General features: G+C 41.3%; 1 protein-coding gene across 6 annotated transcripts; it reads right to left on the bottom strand.

Moving 5' to 3' along the window:
* Positions 1–383: 383 nt before the first annotated feature.
* On the bottom strand, positions 384–11,226 carry LOC115351236 (WD repeat and coiled-coil-containing protein). 6 transcript variants are annotated; one of them, XM_030037800.2, is made up of 4 exons: positions 10,798–11,226; positions 5,949–7,830; positions 3,141–3,258; positions 384–1,010 (listed from the first exon to the last, which is right to left on the bottom strand). In XM_030037800.2, exons 1-4 carry the CDS (start codon positions 11,166–11,168, stop codon positions 739–741), a joined length of 2,643 nt encoding a protein of 880 aa, XP_029893660.1. In that variant the 5' UTR covers positions 11,169–11,226; the 3' UTR covers positions 384–738. The 6 variants fall into 6 exon arrangements, with proteins under 6 accessions (XP_029893660.1, XP_029893666.1, XP_029893661.1 ...); XM_030037806.2 differs by having other exon boundaries at positions 10,859–11,033; XM_030037801.2 differs by lacking the exon at positions 10,798–11,226 and adding an exon at positions 10,206–10,320.
* Positions 11,227–19,383: the final 8,157 nt, after the last annotated feature.

Here is a 19,383-nt window from a genome sequence, read left to right as displayed (position 1 = left end):
GTTCTTGCTTTTGCCCTTCCAATCCTCCCCTGTCCTGCACAGAGGAGTGAGTGAGTGAGTGGCTGGGTGGGGGCTCAGCTGCCACCTGGGCTCAACCCCCCACAGAAGATGACACACGTGACAGCCACTTCCCCAAACCCACACAGAGAAGCAAGCACAGAGAGGCATTACTGGTGGGCACAAGAGGGGAAAAGGGTCTTGCTTCCACACATTACGGATATTCGACATGATCATACTTTGCCCCAAACTCCATATACCTGAACTAGTGCTTACACCCTTAGTAACACCAGTGCAAACACGCATGCACCTCTGCAGGTGCTATTTCTAAATAATAGTGTAACATTTCAGGCTTTGGCAGAAGTGAGGAAATGGGGGGCAATGGAGCGTTTTCAAGGGTTTCTTTATTATGCAAGTTTACTATCATCTAAAAACACCAACATATTAAAGACCAAGATGGAAACTTTAGCTCAGAAGCTTGTAGGAACACGTGTTTTCAACCACTGATACAAAGACCTGGTCTATACTGCAAAAGGCATATTTAAAAAACACTGCTCAGTACAAAAAGAAAAGTTAATGTTTCCAAGCATCAAATAAATAATTTACAGTTATATGCAACAAAAAAATTACAGAAATCCAACAGAGATTTGAGACAGACTGTTGTTTAGAATTTGCAGCCCTATACAGTAAATTTAAAAGTCTCCCATTATAAGACAGACATTACAAAATCACTGTCAAAAATTACATTTTACTGCTGGGCTGTTCTGAAGGACTGCTGCTGTCTAAGGCCTTGGAGGAGCAGTCTCTGAGGACTTCCAAAGAACTCGTGATATCCAGACCTTCAGAAGAAGCGGGTCTGCACCCTTCTGTAGAACTGATGATGTCCAAAGTTTTGGAAGAACGGGCACTGTAGCCTTTCATACTGGCATCTCTTACGACTATCTCCTGCGTGGATGTAAACGTTAACGGAACAAAGCCCTCGCTGTCCGCTGTGAGAACAATCCAAGATGAACCTGTGAAGACACGTAAATGTCTGTTTGTAAGCTTTCCTGTAATTAGGTATGTTTAAGGTATAAAACATATTTCTTCTAAAATTAAAGTTAAATGCTTCTGCATGTTTACAGTTTTTCTAGCCAAAAAAAAAAGTATGGGGAGATACAGGTTGTATGATCTCAAAAATAAAGGACAGTTAAGAACTATGCGAAACAGCTTTCTGACCAATTTTTCAACTAAGAGATGAGACTTTAATAAATGCATGCTTCAAATAAGGAGGAGGAATGAAATTCAAACAGAATTCATAAGCATCCAGACTTCTTTTTAATTAGGTATTCATAAGCTACTTCACAGTGCTTAAGCTGTGCAGATACTGTAAAAAGCAGAAATTTATTAAATGACAAATTAATATCATAAAAATAATTTAGAAACTGCTTCTATTATGTAATTTCAATATAATTAATTCCAATAAATACAAGGAAGAAATACTGTACTATACTGTACAAACCTCATGTCTCTGGTCCATTTGCTATTCGACTTCACATCATCATTAGCATTATTTTTACAATTTGAAATCTTTTACTGAATCTGAAACACTGACTTCTACCAATTCATATAAACCAGAAAATGTTCATACTTGTATCCATTAAGCTGATGAAGGAATAAAATAGAGCTCGCGGGGGGCGAGGGAATTCAGAGAAACATTTCCAGCTGTTTGTAAATTTACATTATGTAACTTCATGTCACAAGTAAGGTCATGAGAAGATTGTAGCTTAAAAGCACGCAACCCTTTAATCTTTTGGCTTAATATCTCTTTTGGACCAAACTTTAAAATCAATACATTTCAGGAATTTGAAAATACTATTCCTACTTTGCCCATGTATCTAGTAATATTTGTAAAATTAATAAAGAAACCTACAGTAACACTGTTTGCTTTTAAAATTTATCTAGTAAAGTTAGTCATATGCATGACGATTACTCATTCCTGGGCAACCAATTCTGTTAAGTTTACATTTTTAAGCTAAAAATGAGAAGTTGAAACTAACACAGGTAAAGGGGACATTTTTCTTGCCAGAAAGAGAAGTGATTCAAGTTTTATAGCTCAAAATAAAATCCCAGTCTGAAAAATTAAGAGATCAGTATCTACAAAACTGCCTACTGTTATCACTGGGTATATCACACATTTCTGGGTTGTGCCACAACATTATTAAAATAGTCGCTGTGTTTCAATGCAGGTAACTGATCCTGCAATAGGAAAACTACTAAACTACTGTAAGATAGTGGCAAGAATCTTTTCAAGATTCAATTGCTAGTGAATTATCTGACTACAGTTTTATCTAGGTATTGGAATACTAAACATATTCCAGCAACTACTTAAGGAAAAATAAAACTTGCACAATGGTAAGAAGAGCAGCCTTAAGGCTTTGGGATAGCTGCTCAGTAATCCACAAGTAGGCAAACAGCAGACATGGTAGGCAAATAGTTGGAATACAGTACAGAGAATATCTGTAGTTGTGAGAGATCATATCCCCAAAGTCTGCTTCCTACCTTTGCCAAAAGTAAGAGACTTAGAATTGACACGTACACAGACATACAAGATGTGCGTGGCATGAACAGGTAACAGCAGAGAAGACCACAACAATAAGAAAGGTAGTTTTCTTCGCAGCAAAAACCAAAGTGAAAGGCACTGCTAAAATCTATAGAGCTACTTTTGTGCTCATTAAAAAAATATAGGATTTCTTAAAGGAGACCAGATGGTGGAACTACAGATTGAAATATAGAAAACTGTACTCCAAAACTACCAGTCAACTCCAACCTCCTCATTACTCAGACTTCTCTATTTAGAATAGCGGAAAACATAAATAAAATACTGGGTGACAGTAATTTTCCTGTATAACTAGCTACTTGATAAGGGGGTATCAATAGGTAAAAGTTTGCTTTTTTTTATTTATAATATAAAGATTCTTCTCAGTAAAAGCCTAGAGAAGAATCTTTATGTTATAAAACAAATGAGCAAACTTTTATTAATAATCTTGGATTATTTATTCCTTGGTTTTTTTTTTCCAGATGGGATTATGCACATTGCTGCTGCTCACTGAGAATGTCGCATGTGTTTAAAGTGTTTGTATTATTGGATAATTACAACATACCATGTTGCATTTCTACAAGAGAGAGATTGAATATCTGCTGGACTATATTTAGACGGAGTTTACCACTACAAAGAATAACAGCTCGTCTTTCATCTGAATCACTTCTGGAAAGCTGCTTCTGTAAATTCAAGAAAGAATCATTAGATATCATGATGTGTATTTAAGCAGAGAGGTCAAAACAGCATTAATGAAAACAGGATCACAAACATGCCTTCAACTACATAATTTACAGAAAGTCAAATGCTACATTCATTCAGACCCATTTGCAAGATTCATACTTTAAAGTCTCAGCTCTCAAGTAGATGATCTGTGAGCGATAGCAGCAAGTAACTGTGCTAAGTCAGCAGAATTAGCTGTCAGAACAACAGGAGAGAAAATCACACACTGCTGGTGAAGAAACCATGAGCTTCATCCACAGCACAATCCTGACCCTCATCCTACCACCTGTGAGGGACATTTTCCTGGGGAGTCCGTAAAGCTGCAGGTTTTCCATCCTCCCTGCTCCCTGATCCACAACTTAAGAAGAGGTGAGAACTCCTGCCCCTGAAGGTTTGGGGTGAGGAACAGACTAACAAGTCAGAAGGGCTTGTCTCACCTCTGACCATCACTGCGCCAAGCCTTAAAATCCAAAAAGCGTCTTCAAAGAATATCCCTCACAGCCAGAACAAAGCATTTTTAAAATCTGAAAAAGATCAGTTGTTACCAAAACTACAGTCTCTGTCTTTGCGTAGTATAAAATTCACACAACCACGTCACTTCCCAGGGAAGCCTTGGTAACATCTCTGGGTCATGACAAAAACATGATAAAAGTAAATTCTGACTCCTTTTCCGTGCTGTGGACGGACCCATCCATCCACAAGGAGGACATATGGTAGAGGGAAGGTCGGAGACACACACATCCTCTTTGCCCCCTGCACTGATAAACTCTGCCCTCTCAGACACTGCTTATTTGGGACATTTTGTGTTTCCTCAACATTTTGTAAAATACAGCTAATAACTTGGGCAGTAGAGAAACGATCAGGGCTCAGCACATGAGGTGAGGATCCCTGTTTGCCTGTTAACCATTTCTGAATCAAATATACTCTGACTAAACTTAAAACACGGCATTTTCTGCCAGACTTTCCAATGTCACTTGTAATTCAGAAGTGAAATGCTTTTCCTGCCACAAATCATCAGTGATCAAAATACGTAGGTAAAACTGTAGTATTACTTTAACTTGCGAAGCACCCGCATGCAAGTGTAGCTAATCTAGCTCTAGGAACACCAACACAGGCTGATACTAACTCAGTTTCAAACTGTATGTAAAAAGAGAGCTGAATATAAAAATGTAACAAAAAATTGTGCTACCTCAAATTAAAGTAGGCTTCTAAAGAAACACCTCAGATAAATGAGACACCAGACTTGCTGAGGGAAACTTTCACTTTTGAGAATAATGCCCCATATATAATTAAGATTTGAGAGCTAGAAAAATTAGAGTTATTACAATTATTAAATGTTTACAATGGAAAACAGTGAAGAGAGTGAGGGAATATGATCTAGGACCTAAGAGTTCAATGCTAGAAAACTCAAGAATAATAAATTTCACAATAATGAAGCTGAAAAATAAGAGCTTATTGAAAGGAAAATGGCAGTTTAAATGACTTTGAATATTGACTAAGGTTTATTAATCTGAATTCTAGAAGAGACCTGTAGATTTGTGCCATGTTTTGATAATCAGGTAACTTACACTTTCAAGCATGAGATTTGGAAGTGCCTTCTTTCAGCCAAGGAAAGTGTCTTTCACATGAAATTTGATTTTACATCTATTTTTAAGCTATGTTAATGGAATTATCTGTTGTGTCCCTAAGGGTCTCTCTCCTTTTCAGATGGTGCTCTCAATACTCATTAGCAACACTTCAGTTTCAGAGCCAAAGCATTTTTCTTTTTTTGTTTCAGTCTCCATTATTTTAGCTGTCCTCACAGGAGGACGGGAGATTGATACCAATTCCGACACATGGAAATTTTCACTTGTCTAAATTTCTAAACAGAAAGCTTCAGAAGTTGCCTATGAAAAACATTTCCTTCCTAGAACTTCATGACAAGTCTTTAACTCTGCAACTGAACTGTCACACGTGGGTTCTCTGGAGTCCCACCAGCCTCCGTGCAGAAGGAGAAGGTACGCCTGCCTGGGTCAGAGCCAATGAGCTCAGGCCAGCGCGAGCTGCACATTCCCAAATATTACATCACTTTAAAAACACTGAAAGCCTGCAGAGTAATGGGACTTGTAACATTAGTCCCACCTACAGGAACAGGATGGAAATCTAATCCTATTGACCATTACATGATAATGGTCTTTTTCCAGAAATGCTCTGTTTTTACCACTGGTACAGATAGCTCTGCAAGAAGGAAAGCACTACTACAGCATCCATTTGAAATGGCAATAATTTTAGACATGTTAGTTTAAGTTTAGTTTAAAAAGTTACCTGAAATATTTCCCTCATTCTATCTCCCATCAGAGAAAAATATAAATACGTAGTTTTAGAAGAACTGTAAATAGGGACTGAGATGCAATTACAGGAAGAGTAGGGAAGAAGGACAACAAAAAAGAGCCAGGCTTACGTAAAGCCTAAGTAAGTCTAAATAAGACTCCTATCGGATTCACCCGCATGCAGCAAGATCATTCACATGTACCGAATTTGCATGTACTAAACATTCATAGGATGTCATCCTTCCTGCGCATAATCTGCCAGAGTTTGTGTTTTAAATCCATACAAAGAACATACATCCATAAACAGATTTTATTATTAAGGCTTCCAATATTAAAATTACCTGGCAGGTGATGTTAATAAAAGAGGGCTCGTGAGAAGATGGGTACACTGGAAGATTTCTCTTCCCAGATTTTAGCAGCTCAGTTAATTCACAGAGATGATGCTGCAATTCTGTGAAGTTACCGGACAGTTTTTCTACATTTTTCAAAAAGTAACTCGCCTCCTTTTCACTTAATAGGTTATTCTTGTAAGAATTTGGTATTTTGGAAGCTGCATCTGCCTGCCTTTTTGGAGATGCTGGCTTGTTAGGAAAGGCCAGCGATGCGGCAGACAGTGCCACAGTCCGATTAACTGGTTCGGCATCGAGAGGCTCAACAGCTGGAGGAAAATTCATGGAAATCTTTTTATCTTTGAGGTCACTCATGTTCAAGAACAAGCTTTGTTCATAAACAGGACTCTTAATTTCTTCAATGAGTTTCCTTCTGCTAGTAGGGGACTGAATGGCAGCACGATCTGGTATCAAGAGTCCACGGCTGAGAGGGTGAACATCTGTAGAGAGATCATGAGGTATGTTTGAAAGGTTCGAATTGGAGCTCCCATTAACCGATGCAGGTGTTGAAGGATCCATTTCAAATATTAGTTCCTTAATCATCAATCGGATCATATATTTGTCTGATCTTGAAGAGGGAAGAAATGCAGGGTCAGTGAATTTTTGTCTTCCAACCAGTATCAGTAACAATTTATTGGTCAAGAAGCACAAACCCTTTGGTTTTTCATTTTTCTCTAGCTGAATTTGTTGAATATTGGGTAAATTGGATGAAGTCAGTGAATAGACTAAAATAACGTTACAAGTATTGGAGGCGACCGATACAGTTTGAGTTTTGGGGTCAAAAGCCATTATATCAGGAACCAGAATGCCTGGGATGCTAACTTTTTTGGTAGAGGTAACCTTTCTTTCAAAAGTCACCAAGATGAGATGTGAAGAATCTTGGCCACTTCCCGTTAGGTAGTCCTTTGGCCTCAGATGAAGGAGAGGACTGGAATCAGCACCCTGCTTGCTAGAAAGTATGTGAGTTAGATCCACAGGAGATGTAACAACAGGCAAGGGCTTCTCAGAGTCCAGTGACTTTTTCCCCCCATCCATGGAATACTCTTCCTCACCGCATAAGCTGGACTGCGAGGGAAAGGACTCTGTTTCAATGCTCGCTGGAACTTCAAATGCAACACCAGCATTTAAGCCACAGATCTTGTCTAGAGGAAGCTCAGTGGCAACAGCAACTTGGAAGTTCAGAGTAGCTTCCACAGCACAGATGTAGCCTCCCACATCAAAGATCGGGCAAAAAGAACAAGCATTCAGTGTTTTCTGACCATCATCCCAAATATAAGAATGAAGGGCACTGCCTACTCCCACTACTAAGCGATTGCCTTCCTTTGTCCAACAAGCGCAGTGGATGAGACCGCTGCCTTTAATATCTGCTTTAATTCTGGAGTTGTTGAGATGAACAGAGTGTAAAACAGAGGCATCCCGTGTAGTTAGCACAGCCAAGATCTCCTTCTTTGGATGCCACACGCAGCCTTGGGGGAGCACTGGAAACGGCTCGCTGATGTCACATATCTGAGAAACTAAGAGCTTATTTCTTTCTGTAACATTAAAACAGAGCTGCCAAATGGTGATATGCTTTTTATGTTGAACAGCGAGCAGAGCTGGGGCATCAGGGGGACACGGGCCCCAGTAGAGTCCATGGACATGTTCAAACTGACCGACAACACTTGAGTCACCAAATTTTGGTTCTCCATTATGAAGGTGTAAAGAAGTTAGTATCACCTGTTTCCCATCTGTCCAGGCAATACCGTGCACAGGGTGAATTGCTTGGTATAAGGCATTAAGGCCAGTTCTCAGAAGCTTCGCCTTTCCTAGCTCCATGATTTTTAATGTGAGACATCTAAACAAATTAGAATGAAAAGAAAAAAAAGTTTATTGTAGAGGATAGAGGAAAATAGCTGTACGATTATTTAGCTTATGACCCTGCCAATGCCGGACTCTTCCTTCCAGTGAAGTCAATATACACATAATGTTCATCTATGCTTAATCCCCAACCCTAGAATTTTTTGTTTATGATGTTTCCACAGTGAAGTGCAATTTTAAGAGAAAGAAACTTTGCTGTTTACATAGGCTTAGTCCGCTGCATTTTCATCACTAGACCAGTCCTTTCATTCTAATCGACAGGTTGCTGCTGCTCAGAACATTTTCGAATGACTTCAGTATTAAAAATTTTCAAAATATCGCCTCTCGCTCTCAACTTCATGGACCATTTGTGATCAGATAAAGTAATCCCTTATAAGTATAACCAAGCATTAATGTATTATCTATAAATCTGATCCTGTATTAAGTGGGTGAGAACAAGGCATTTGTATGGTTATTCCAGAAAGCTCTCTAAAAAAGCAAATGCAATTTTGAAGAAAGTTAGGATCAAAGCAGATTTTTCTGAGGAAATGAATGAGGAAAGAATTTAAAAGAAAGAACACAGGAGGGGGACAGACTCATCTACCTCAGGCACGAGCCATACTATGATAGCATATGAATGACTCACAGTCTTGAACATCCTCTAATGCAGTGATTTTTTTTTTTTTCTTTTCCTAAGTGATTCAGCACCTTTTTGTCAAAGTTCGCAAACCACCTTGTAGCTCACTACTGTGCCTTGGGTAGAAGGGATGAAAGCAATAGGCAGCTGACTATGCCTGCGGACTGGTATTTCCACATACCTGAATATCCATACAAAAATATACATACATTTTTAAATGCCTTTTGGTTTTTGGGTTTTTTTTAATATCTGCAGTAATTCTGGGGATATTTTTATCATTTGGATATTGCTTTAGGACTACTTATTTTCACAGTGTCCTGCAAGATAGAAATTACTGTAGGAAATAAAACCACAGAAAACCTTCATTCCACAATTTTTGAAAAATGGATTACATGATTTGCCTGATGTCTCAAAAGAAGCCTTTTCAGTTCTCTCTGCATAGCATAATGGCTTAAAGAGTGAGAATGGGAAACTGCCAGCAATCATTATTCTCTGTAATCTGTAGCCAGGTGTCTGGGACATCCAGAAGCCATATGCAAGGCACCAGAACTTCAGAAGGGTTCAGAATTTTACATATATTTCTAGTTTCTGAGCTGCAAGGAATCCCTACTCTATGCACAGAAGCCAATTCAAAGGAACTGATTGTTTCCTCACTTAAGATTCTCCGTAGGACTTGGCTCAGCTACAAAGCCATGGCACAGAATGAGTTGCAGCTTTAGTAAGAAACATGAAAAACAAGAAGAAAGTGTCTGAGAAAAGTGAAGCTGTCAAACTGTAAGGTTTTATCACAATGTGCAGGGCCTGGCACTACTCAGTATTTTAATTAACTATTTGTGGACGACGGCAAACTTGGAGGAAAGGGACTGGAAGAGCGGATTTCAGAGACTAAAATTAGACAGAAAAAGTCACGTTATGATGATCAAGATAACTTCTTCTCAACCTAATAACAAGTGCAAAATAATATACATAGTAATGAAAAAACCCCAAACATGGATACCTCTTCAGGAGTAATTCCCTGGGTAGCAGTATAGCGAAAAAGGATCTGGTTTACAGTGGATCACAAACTGAATTATTTCAGTAATGCGAGAATGTTGCCAAATAAGACAGCATCATTCTGGAATGTTTTTAAGAGGGATGCCATACACAAGGGAGATAATTACTCCACTTCCTCAGAGCTAACAGTATCTCCACCGGAGTACTGCACCTAGCTCTGGGTTTAACAGTCCAAGGATGATGGAAATGCCCAACAGAGCTCAGGGACCAGAGAAACACGAGAACTGGGTTCACTCAGTTTGGAGAAGATTGTGAGTGGAAACTTGCAGACACCCACCACTCTGCTGACAAGAGAACACTGATCCATTGTTCTCCAGGTCTACTCTGGATAGTGCAAGATAATAATCAGCTTAGTTTTAACCAAGGAGATTTAGGTCAGCTATTAAGGAAAAATTCTAACCATAAATGATAGCTAAGCATTGAAGCAGCTTACCTTGGAGGCGGGGAGAAGGCACCCCCTGAATTTCATAATCTGTATGAGCCAATTAAGTCAATGTCTGTCAGGGATAAGTTTAAGCACACCGGGCCCTGCCTCACGGTAGGAGAGCACTCGAGATCCTTCCCAACCAACTTCTCCCCTCTAAACTCCGGTACGACCGACCCCAACCTCGTTCAGCGACCGCCACTCGCGGGAAAACCAAATCGTCAGTTGTTCGTTCCCCAGCGCTCTGGGCCATACTTACTGACGGCAGGGGGACGGTAACGTGCCTCGCAGGAGACGCTGAGGTACTAAGCCTCCTGGCCCATCTGGACGCGTTCCCGTGACACAAGAGTCGCCTCACGCCGTCCCCACCGGGCCTGCAACAGCAAAGGAGCAAGACACCCGCTGGCCATCGCGCTCCCGCCCAGCCCGCGGCCCTGGGGCCGACGAGGCGTGCCGCCGCCGGCGAGGCTCCCGCCAACCGGCCCCTCGCTCCGCGGCCGCCCCGGGCCTCGCCTCACGCCCTCGCACCCTCCCCGGCCCGGCGGAGGCCGAGCTCCCCCGGGGCCGCTGTCACGCTACTGCCGCGGGCGGGCGGGCGGGCCGGGATGCTGGGTGAAACGCGGCGCCCGTCCCCCAGCCCCTCCGGGCGGCCGGCGGGGCGCCGAGGGGACGCTGCGGGGGATCCTCCGGCAGCCGCCGCCGCGGGGCACCGGGCGGCCGGGGCAGGGGGCAAGAGAGAGCGCCCGGACCCGCCCGCCCGCCCGCGCCGCTTTGCCCGCGCCGCCGCCCGCCCGCCCGCACCAGCAACCCGCCGCTCCCTGCGCGGGCCCGCCCGCACCGATATTCCCCACCTCCCCCGGCGGCCCGCCCGCCCCCTCTCCCTCTCCTCCCCGCCACGGCCAGCAGCCTCACCCGCCCGGCGGCGCAGCCCGGCTCCGGTGAGTCCGTCCCCGCGGCCGTGCAGCGGAGCGCGGCGCTTGGCTGTGCCGGGCACCGCCCGGCCCGGCGCCCGACCCCGCCTCCCCGGCCCGGCCCCGCACCGCCCGGCCGCGGGGGGCGGGCAGCGGCGCTCTAGCCGGGGAGGACTGAACTCTATGAGCCGGCAGGCGGCGGCTACGAGGGAGCGGGCGCTAGGACTACAGCTCCCAGGAGGCGGTGGGGCGGGGCGGTGACGTGACCCCCCCCCCCGCGTGCGCCCCGCCCCGCCTCCTTTCCCCGTCATGGGTCCCGCGCGTGGCGCGAGCCGTCTCCTCAGGGCGCCTCAGGCGCCGGCGCCGCTGAGGGGGCCGCGGGCGACGGGACGGGGACGCGCCGAGGGGCGTCACGTACCGTCTCACACGTCCGACCCGCTGGCGTGGCCGCATCCGTGCGGCTCTGGGTGAGGCCTGAGAAGGAACCGAAGGAGAGAGGAGACGCCGCAGGCGGGAGGACGTCGGGTCCCCAGCGCAGTGTCCCCTCGCGTGAGGGGTGCCCGGCGGTTCGGACATCAGCAGTGTGACTGGGCTGGCCTCGCTGCCAGGGGTCGGTTCACCCCCCCCCCCGCCACCCGGGGCCGGAGGGTGGTAAGAGAGAGAGCTCCTAAGACCCGACACTGGTCTGAATGTGAGGCCTGCAAGTTTCAGGTGTTATTTGGATCCTTCCGCACAAGATAAAGATGCAAAATGAGATATGTGCCTGCTTTGTTTTGTGTTTGGTTGGTTTTTTTTTTTTCCTTGGGAGGTCACATTTAAGTGAAGAAAGCATATAAATGTGATACAGAGCTACTCCAATACTCCAGTACTACTTTGGTCCCGATTTATTGCATCAGTCATAACTTCTTACAAGTCTCTGAGGCCTTTTTAAGGTTAATTATATTGCAAGACTGTGCCACTTTGTCACTACTTAGTACTGCAGAGCAGTCTGATCGTCGTATGGTTTTTGAAACCCATACTTCTGACAGGATGTTGAAGCACTGGAAAAGGTGCCTTAAAGAGCTGCCAAAGGTGTGAAAAAAATGCTTGAAATGGTTGCAAGGTCAAATATGTAAGTAGCTCAAACTTAGCGAAAGAACACTAGGTGGTGACTTGGCTATGTTGCATGAGTGCCTTTACAGACGGAAAAAAAATCAGAACTACAGAGTTCTTTAAGTTAGTGAAGGAAGGTTTAACGAGAGCCATGGATGAATTCAAATATGTAAGACACAGCTGTGAGTTTGCAGTCACGGGAACAAACTACCAACAGAGGAGATCCTATACGTGCATCTTCAAGTTAAAACTTGGTGACTTTCAGGGACATACTTAAACGCAGATTTTGCCTCAGTCACAGACAAATTTCTGAGCTCAATAAATGGATTTTACATTCAATTCAATGGCCTGCAATGCACGATAGGTGAGGATATCTATGTATCTGTGGGATACAAGGTAAAATTCCATGTACTGTCTCTATGCAAAAAAGCTCAACATAATTTGACTGTTTTGTACCTGACAGGGCACCTGCAAGATGCTGAAAGATAGGTTGGTGTGTTTGAGAAGACTGCAAGGAGTAAGAACTCTTCTTTTATGTGATTATGCTGGAAAAGGTTTGTGGAAGAGAAATTCCTGCCATTCAAATTGAAAGAAGTTAGTTTCCAGGTTCCTTTGGAGGCTTATTTAGCAAAGGAGAAGTGGCCATGGGATAGAGACAGAGATGGCTAGAGCTGGAGAATAGAATTTGTTTGAATTGTTGTATTTTCGAAATGAAAGAGAGTCTTTCTGCCAGCTTCAGGCACTTGATGCTGCGAGTTGGAGTAAATAAATAAACAGATTTGAGATAATTAATAGATTTCCAAGATTACTTTTTTAGTTTAGAAAGATAAGCAGTGGACCCAAATGCCAGCTTTTCTGTGTTGCTCCACAAATACATACTCTCAGGTGCATGAGAATTTATGAGAAAATGAACAAACACAGTTTTGGTTTCTCCTCTCTATTTTCCTTTTTCTCTGTCATTAACAACAGACAGGGTCCAACTGTAGAGTGGATAATCCAAAACTAGCCCAGAACTGAAAAGGAAATCTGAAAAATTTCCTGTAGGAACCTACTCTTATGTTCACAATATATGTTAATATACTCTCAGGGTTAGGGCCTTAGTATATTACAGCTCTCGGAGAGGTGAGCAGAGATGAGCTCTGCTTGAGAGGCAGCAATGAGGATCATTTTATTTGCTCTCGTTCCTTTAGCTCTGGGAAGTACACACTTAGCACAGTTCTAAGAATGGAACAGCACTAGGAATTTCTGCTCTCTCTTGCCTGCGCCTGTGTCTCACCTGGTGGGTTGGTAAGGGTTGTTTTCCAGTTCTCCAGTTCAGCTCCCTTCTCTCTGCAAGACTGCATATGCTTGAACACTCAGTGCTGTATTACATCAGTTACTGGCATAGAAGGTGCCTGGGGTGCTTGGTCCTGTGCCTTGCAGAGGGTAAGACGGAGCCTGTGCTTTCATTCATCTCATCCTCCCTCTGGGTAACAAATAAGAGTGACCAAAAAATACACCTCCTAAGGCACTAATGATACGCCCTGCGATTTTTTTACATTGATGGTGATGTGGTTCGAAAGTGCTGCCAAGCCATCTATAAATTAGAAAACTTTTGGGGATGTGTTTCCGCAGTGAGGTTGACTGTGCAGCGTTTTTACCAGGTGCCTGTGAACCTGAGCCATCAGGGAGCCTTGCTAGACAGTAACAGGTTGCTGAGTATAATTCTGTTCCTGTAATCTCGGAAAGGATCTTGTTCAACAGTAACGATTTCACATTTTTGTCTTTTCATATAAACTTAAATTGACCATCCATATTAATATACAGAAATAAACATTTTAAAATAGTTTTATCAGGTGGAGAGGCCACAATTTAAGAATGTCTCAGAAGATATTTTCACATTAAATGTTTATTTTTGTTTCCTATGCCTATAATTATACAAGTATTTTAAAAGACTTTTATTTTCATCATCTAAGTGCTATTATATGTATAAATGCTGAGTTCTACAAATGAACCAAAAATATCACCAAAACTCGTAGTTATTTGCAAATCCGTAAAATATGGTCAGTTCTATAATATTTTGATTGAAATGGAATTGTCTCGGACTACCAGAGTGCTAGGATGGTGTGTAGGTAGTTATTATTACACCTAGGTGTTTATTTCCATGCCCAACAGTGTGTATCTTATTTGCGTAACCACAGGCTGGTTATTTCACGATGTAGAACAGCATGAAAATTGCTGTAGGCTACTTGGCCAGCAGCCACTAGCCATGGCTACTCACACAGCCACGAGTGCATAGCCACAGCTGCTATTTCTCAGTAGCTGTAATGCAAATAAACATCTCTTGTTTTCTTTCTTTTCTTTCCAGACTTTTCAAGCTGTTTACTGCTGATATATGTGATGCGTCTGTTACTTCAGGGATTTAAATGATGCAGAACCCCTTAGGAGATGTATATAAGGTAGAAAGTGGGGCAATGAAATTATGCAAGGAAAAGTGTTTAAAAAGCAGAAATTACAGAAATCATTTCCTATGGTCATGCTTATTTAAAGCACACATTTTGTCTTTTAAAAATATGTGCTTACATTGAGTCAGGCTTATCCTTAGACGCTGAACAGTCTCACAAATCTGTTCTCAGTCCTTGCACTGAGAACAGATATGTGTTCTCATAACTTAATTTGTTGTATCATTTGGGCATCTGCTTTTCAAATTAGTTTGAAACACAACATTAGTAAGAATATAGGACAGTCTGAGAAAGAAGAGTTATGAATACCTGTTAGAAGGAAAGAATGGCAGGGAAAAAAGGTGAAATGGATGTGATGGGGAGACATGCTGTAGAGTTATTACTTATGCACTCTGTAGATTTTTTTCTTTGCTCTTATTGAATATGTACACATTCAAAGAACATAATGTTATAAGGGAAATGAATAATTTGAAGATACTTCCTGTTAACTTCATAAGCCTCATGTTTTTAAAAACATATTCAATCTAGGTTATGGACACTATTGAATGAGCAAGTTGATCTCATCATCATATCTCTTAATGGAAAAACTTAATGAGGCACTATCATGTAATTTAGACCCCTAAAATATGACGTGGTAAAGCCTAAGATCAGTAGCTAAAAGGTACAGATGGTTTATGAGCTTTTTGTTATTAGATTAAAAATGTTTCTTCTTAATTTTGGGGGGTGATTAGTAATAAAGATAATATAAAATGAGCAATTTTGCAGAAAATTACCTAGACCGGAGTCAGTATCATGCTGTTACAAGAAGGCAGACATCGTTGTCAGATGTGTGAACAGGATCATTGTGTGCGAGACACATGAGTATCTTGTCAGTTCTCCTTGGCTGAGTAAAGCCAGAAGGGGTCACAGTATTTCCATAGTGCAGGCAAACTGAATTTTGTGCTCTGTAGCACAAAGTCTTGCAGAGGGTTCCTTGTGGCTCCAGGCTTTGGGGAACGGAGAGGATCAGTGAAAATTTTGGGCATTAGGACAGCGACAAAGTGAGTGGGAATTACTGCTTTTCTCTCCAGATTACTGCTTTTCTCTGCAGCAGTAGCTACCACGCCTCATCTCCTAAAGCAGCTACCACTCCACATCTCCTGAAACCTGCCTTAGCAGGTTGTACTTCAGCAGGTCCAACACTTTGTTGTTTTGTGTAGAGGCAAAGTAGACGCAGGCTGTTGTCTAAATTAGTTTTCAAACAGCTGATTGTTATCTACACTGGGAAGAAGGCATGGGCAACATAGAGAACTCATACAGGAATGTTTTGTCACCCCCTGCAGTTGTTCATGCTGTTACAGCCTACTTTTTCTGCATGTAAAAACCTACACCAGTGCTTATTCTATGTCGGAAACAGGCCTTCAACTAAATTCTACTAGCTCTGCTGCGGATTAAGAGAGATACTGAATGCTAGCGTAGGGCAGAGTAACGAGAGGTCCAGGGTGGATGCCTATGAGAGAAACTGAAGGAGTGGTATTGCTTAGAGAGAAGACTAAAGGGAGATGTAATGGACATAACAGTTTTCAAGTATTTAAGAGACAGCTGAAAAAGACAAAGGATATAAACCGTGAATAGTCAAAATCTCTGCCTTGGGGCAGGAAAATGGACCTTCCAGTCTACTAGCATAAAGCTCTACGTCAAACTAATGTACTTGCACTGCTGTGAAAGTGCTAGGAAGTAAAAATTAGTCTCCTGACTAGTCACACAGTTTGTTGTGTGCCATAAATAACATGTAAAACCAAAATGACATCACATATATTAAAAATGAGATAGCCTTTTGAGAGTCTTTATGGTTTAAAATTGATTTGGGTAAAACAATTATGTTGTAAATAAGGATTTTTGGTATGACGGTGTTACTTTGGAATAATCTTTCCAAGGACATTTTCAGGCATACCTCTTCAGAACAAATAATATCTTCTTTTAAATTACACATCCTTGTAACTGTGGTTAGTCCAGAACCAAGCTAATATACAAATCACATCCTTACAGATACTTAACAATAGTGTGCAAGAGAGATTGTTCAAATCTTAATCTTTCTAGTAGGCACCTGGAGTTCCCTTTTACTTGCTTCACCATATATAGACAGCTTTTCTGCTTCTTTATAAATCTTGCTGTGAGAACCCTTTCTTTTGGCAGTAAACAATTCAGTCCTAGATACTTCCCTCTCCTACTGTTACATTTTCTATTTTTCTTTTATGTAACTAATTGCAAAAGCACTACTTTCATCTTTGCTACTTCTTAGGTTAATCCTGCATTGCAGGCACACTGTTATCATGCACAGTTTTCTTTTATGCTATTAACAGGTACAGGTGTTTTGAGATAACAGTGTATCAATGAAGATCAGTGTAGCTACATTTTGTGTTGATAACAATATCACTGATATCCAAAAAAAAATGTTAATAAGGAAAGATAGACATGGAAACGGAGATGACAGCTGTATACAAGTTACATGAGCATAAGAATATTTACAAACTGAGTGTGAAGTTGTGACTTGTTTGAAGTTGAAGGGAAATTTTTACAGTAATTTGCAGTGGAGCCAGTATTTTGACTTACACTTTTTTTGACTGATTTGACTTCTTTTTAGGTGAACTAAGTTTCTGAGGGAAGGATAACACAGGAAACAATTAGCATCATACTTACAAATTGTGACTAGTTCGTTAAGTGTTGGTTATGCTATCTATGATAGGTAAAATGTAAAGAAATGCAATCAGCCTCATTGTAAAATGCACTGAAATGTTAAAAAGAAATTTATTTATAATTACAGAGACACAGAATTCACTGATAGGTAAAAGGTATAAGGTATGATAGCAATGGCCATGTTAGTAATTCATTGGTGTGACTTAAGAATCACGATGCCTTCTCCACTATGCTGGCACAACTGTGCAGCTGAGCTGTGGGTTCGATTGAGAAACTGATCCAATTTAAAAGTGTTTTGGTAGGTCTTTTTAGCCATATAAATTTTGGGGTCCATACATTTCCACCCTGTGACTGCAGGATGAATGAACAGGGGTCCAATGGAGACTGAGAAGGCCTTTTGCCAGTATCGCTGCTTTGGAAAACTTCACCTCAGCATCCCACAGCTAAATTTCAGTTAGGACACTAGAGCTTTTCCTACATGGCAAAAGTTTATTTTTTGATTGCTGAAATTAGTACATTATTGTGAATTTTGTACTAATTTTTTAAATAATGTTTGTGGACTGTGTCTTTCTGCACTGCCTTTAATATTTTTGAAATGTATGAGTATGTTTAATTTGAAGGAAGTGACTGTTGCCTCTGAAGTGAACTAATGGTTTACATTTGTCTGTTTTGGTTCATTTTTGTCTCTAGTATTACACTGTGGTGTTTAGATGTACTGCTCTCCTGGCTGCATACTCCCTTGTCTGTTAAGATATCATGGTGCCTTGCTGACAAGTGAGATGGATCCTTGCCAAAGGACAGAGGTTGTCAAGTACTAATGTTTTTAACTGGCAAGTCTGTATAACACTGCAAATGTCACCTCCTGTGCAGGAAGACTTTCTGTGCCAGTACTGAACTTTGGCACCACGTGCCTCCAAACATTTGATCACACCTGGCTGCTCACACATGTGTGTCAAATAATAGTGGAGGAAAGGGAAGCATAAGGTTCAAGCATGGTATTGGCTCCTCTGCAAGCAGAGACTGGATTGCACTGAGCACTTTGGAAACTTATATGAGAGGTACCCAAATGTCATTAGCTGGGAGATAATGGCAGTCCTCTGCTTGTCCATTAGATAATAGCACCAGCAGGGAAGTACTGAATCTCAGCAAAGTGAGTTTGCATTTAACAAAAAGATTGTGAAATTGCTTCAGTCTGTTAGAAAAATGAAGCCGTAATACTGACTGATTAACATATATGAAACCATATAAAATTACAATTAACATATAAACCACTAATACATAAGTTAATTTCTGTTGTGTGGGACAATGGAAAATAAATTCATACTTTCATGTGTGAAATTGCAAAACCCCTAGCATCTACCTTGCCTGACTTCACATACTTAAAGTTAGGTCAGGTGAGATCAGGTCTAAAGGGCTGGTTTCATAACTGCAATCTGGTACTATATGTTCGTTTTTTTATAAACAAGTTAGACAAACATCTGTCAGGAGTTACTTAAGAATAATTGGCACTGTCTTGGGTTAGAGAGGACTCTTCAGCTATATATTGGATGGGGAAAATGGTTCAATGCTTGTGGTTTTCTGTTAAGACAGGAAAACCTAAAAGTAAAAATGGCTAAAAATCTGTTCATTGTCGAAGCTGAGAAAACACATAAAAATGAGAATCAGGGGAAAGGAAGTTAGGCTTGCTTGATGATACTATTTATACTATTTCAGTCATTGAAAATGTATTAAAGAAAACTGATACTTAAGATTTTTCACATAAGTATAGATAATACTATTCTGGAGTAGTAGAGGAAAAAAGGGAAGAACTAGTTGAGGGTCATGCAGGGCCTACTTTATACACTTCCTGCATTGATCTCTCACTTTTTAGCTATTATGAAGAATATCAAAGTAATATTTCATTGTGCAAAGTCAGCATCATAGATTGGCCAGCAGAATTTCAGCTGACTTTGATTTTGTTGCATTTAATTTTTATATTGTTTTATTATTGTTCTCACAAAATTGTTTTCAAAATCAAAAACGAAAAAGAGTGTCTGGCATATAGAACTCCTGTTGTTAGCATTTTCCCAAGTAGTGGGTCAATACAAGAAACTGTGAAGAGTAAAGCAGACTGCTGCATGCTTAGCAGGAAAGTTATGGAAAATGTAAGGTAAGTTTCAACTTTACTTTGAAGCAGATTGTACTTTTAAGTAAAGATATACCAACTCCTAAAAATAGATAAGAATGCATATAAATGTGCTGGATAAAGATGTAGAGTAATTAAAATGGAAATTTAGACTTTCTGGTATGTTGTTTATTTCCCACAGGGGAAATGTTT

Source organism: Aquila chrysaetos, chromosome 15 (assembly GCF_900496995.4).
Source record: "Aquila chrysaetos chrysaetos chromosome 15, bAquChr1.4, whole genome shotgun sequence".
In the NCBI taxonomy this organism is placed as follows: domain Eukaryota; kingdom Metazoa; phylum Chordata; class Aves; order Accipitriformes; family Accipitridae; genus Aquila; species Aquila chrysaetos.
The sequence above is the reverse complement of the archived record's forward strand: the minus strand, read 5'-3'. Positions and strand labels throughout refer to the sequence as shown.

Coding starts and splice junctions, on each gene's coding strand:
- LOC115351236 (XM_030037800.2), bottom strand. CDS start 11,168: ATGACGGGGAAAGGAGGCGGGGCGGGGCGCACGCGGGGGGGGGGGTCA. Junction 7,831..10,797: donor CGGGCGGGCCGCCGGGGGAG/GTGGGGAATATC, acceptor TAATTTGTTTAG/ATGTCTCACATTAAAAATCA. Junction 1,011..3,140: donor TCTTGTAGAAATGCAACATG/GTATGTTGTAAT, acceptor GTGTCTTCACAG/GTTCATCTTGGATTGTTCTC.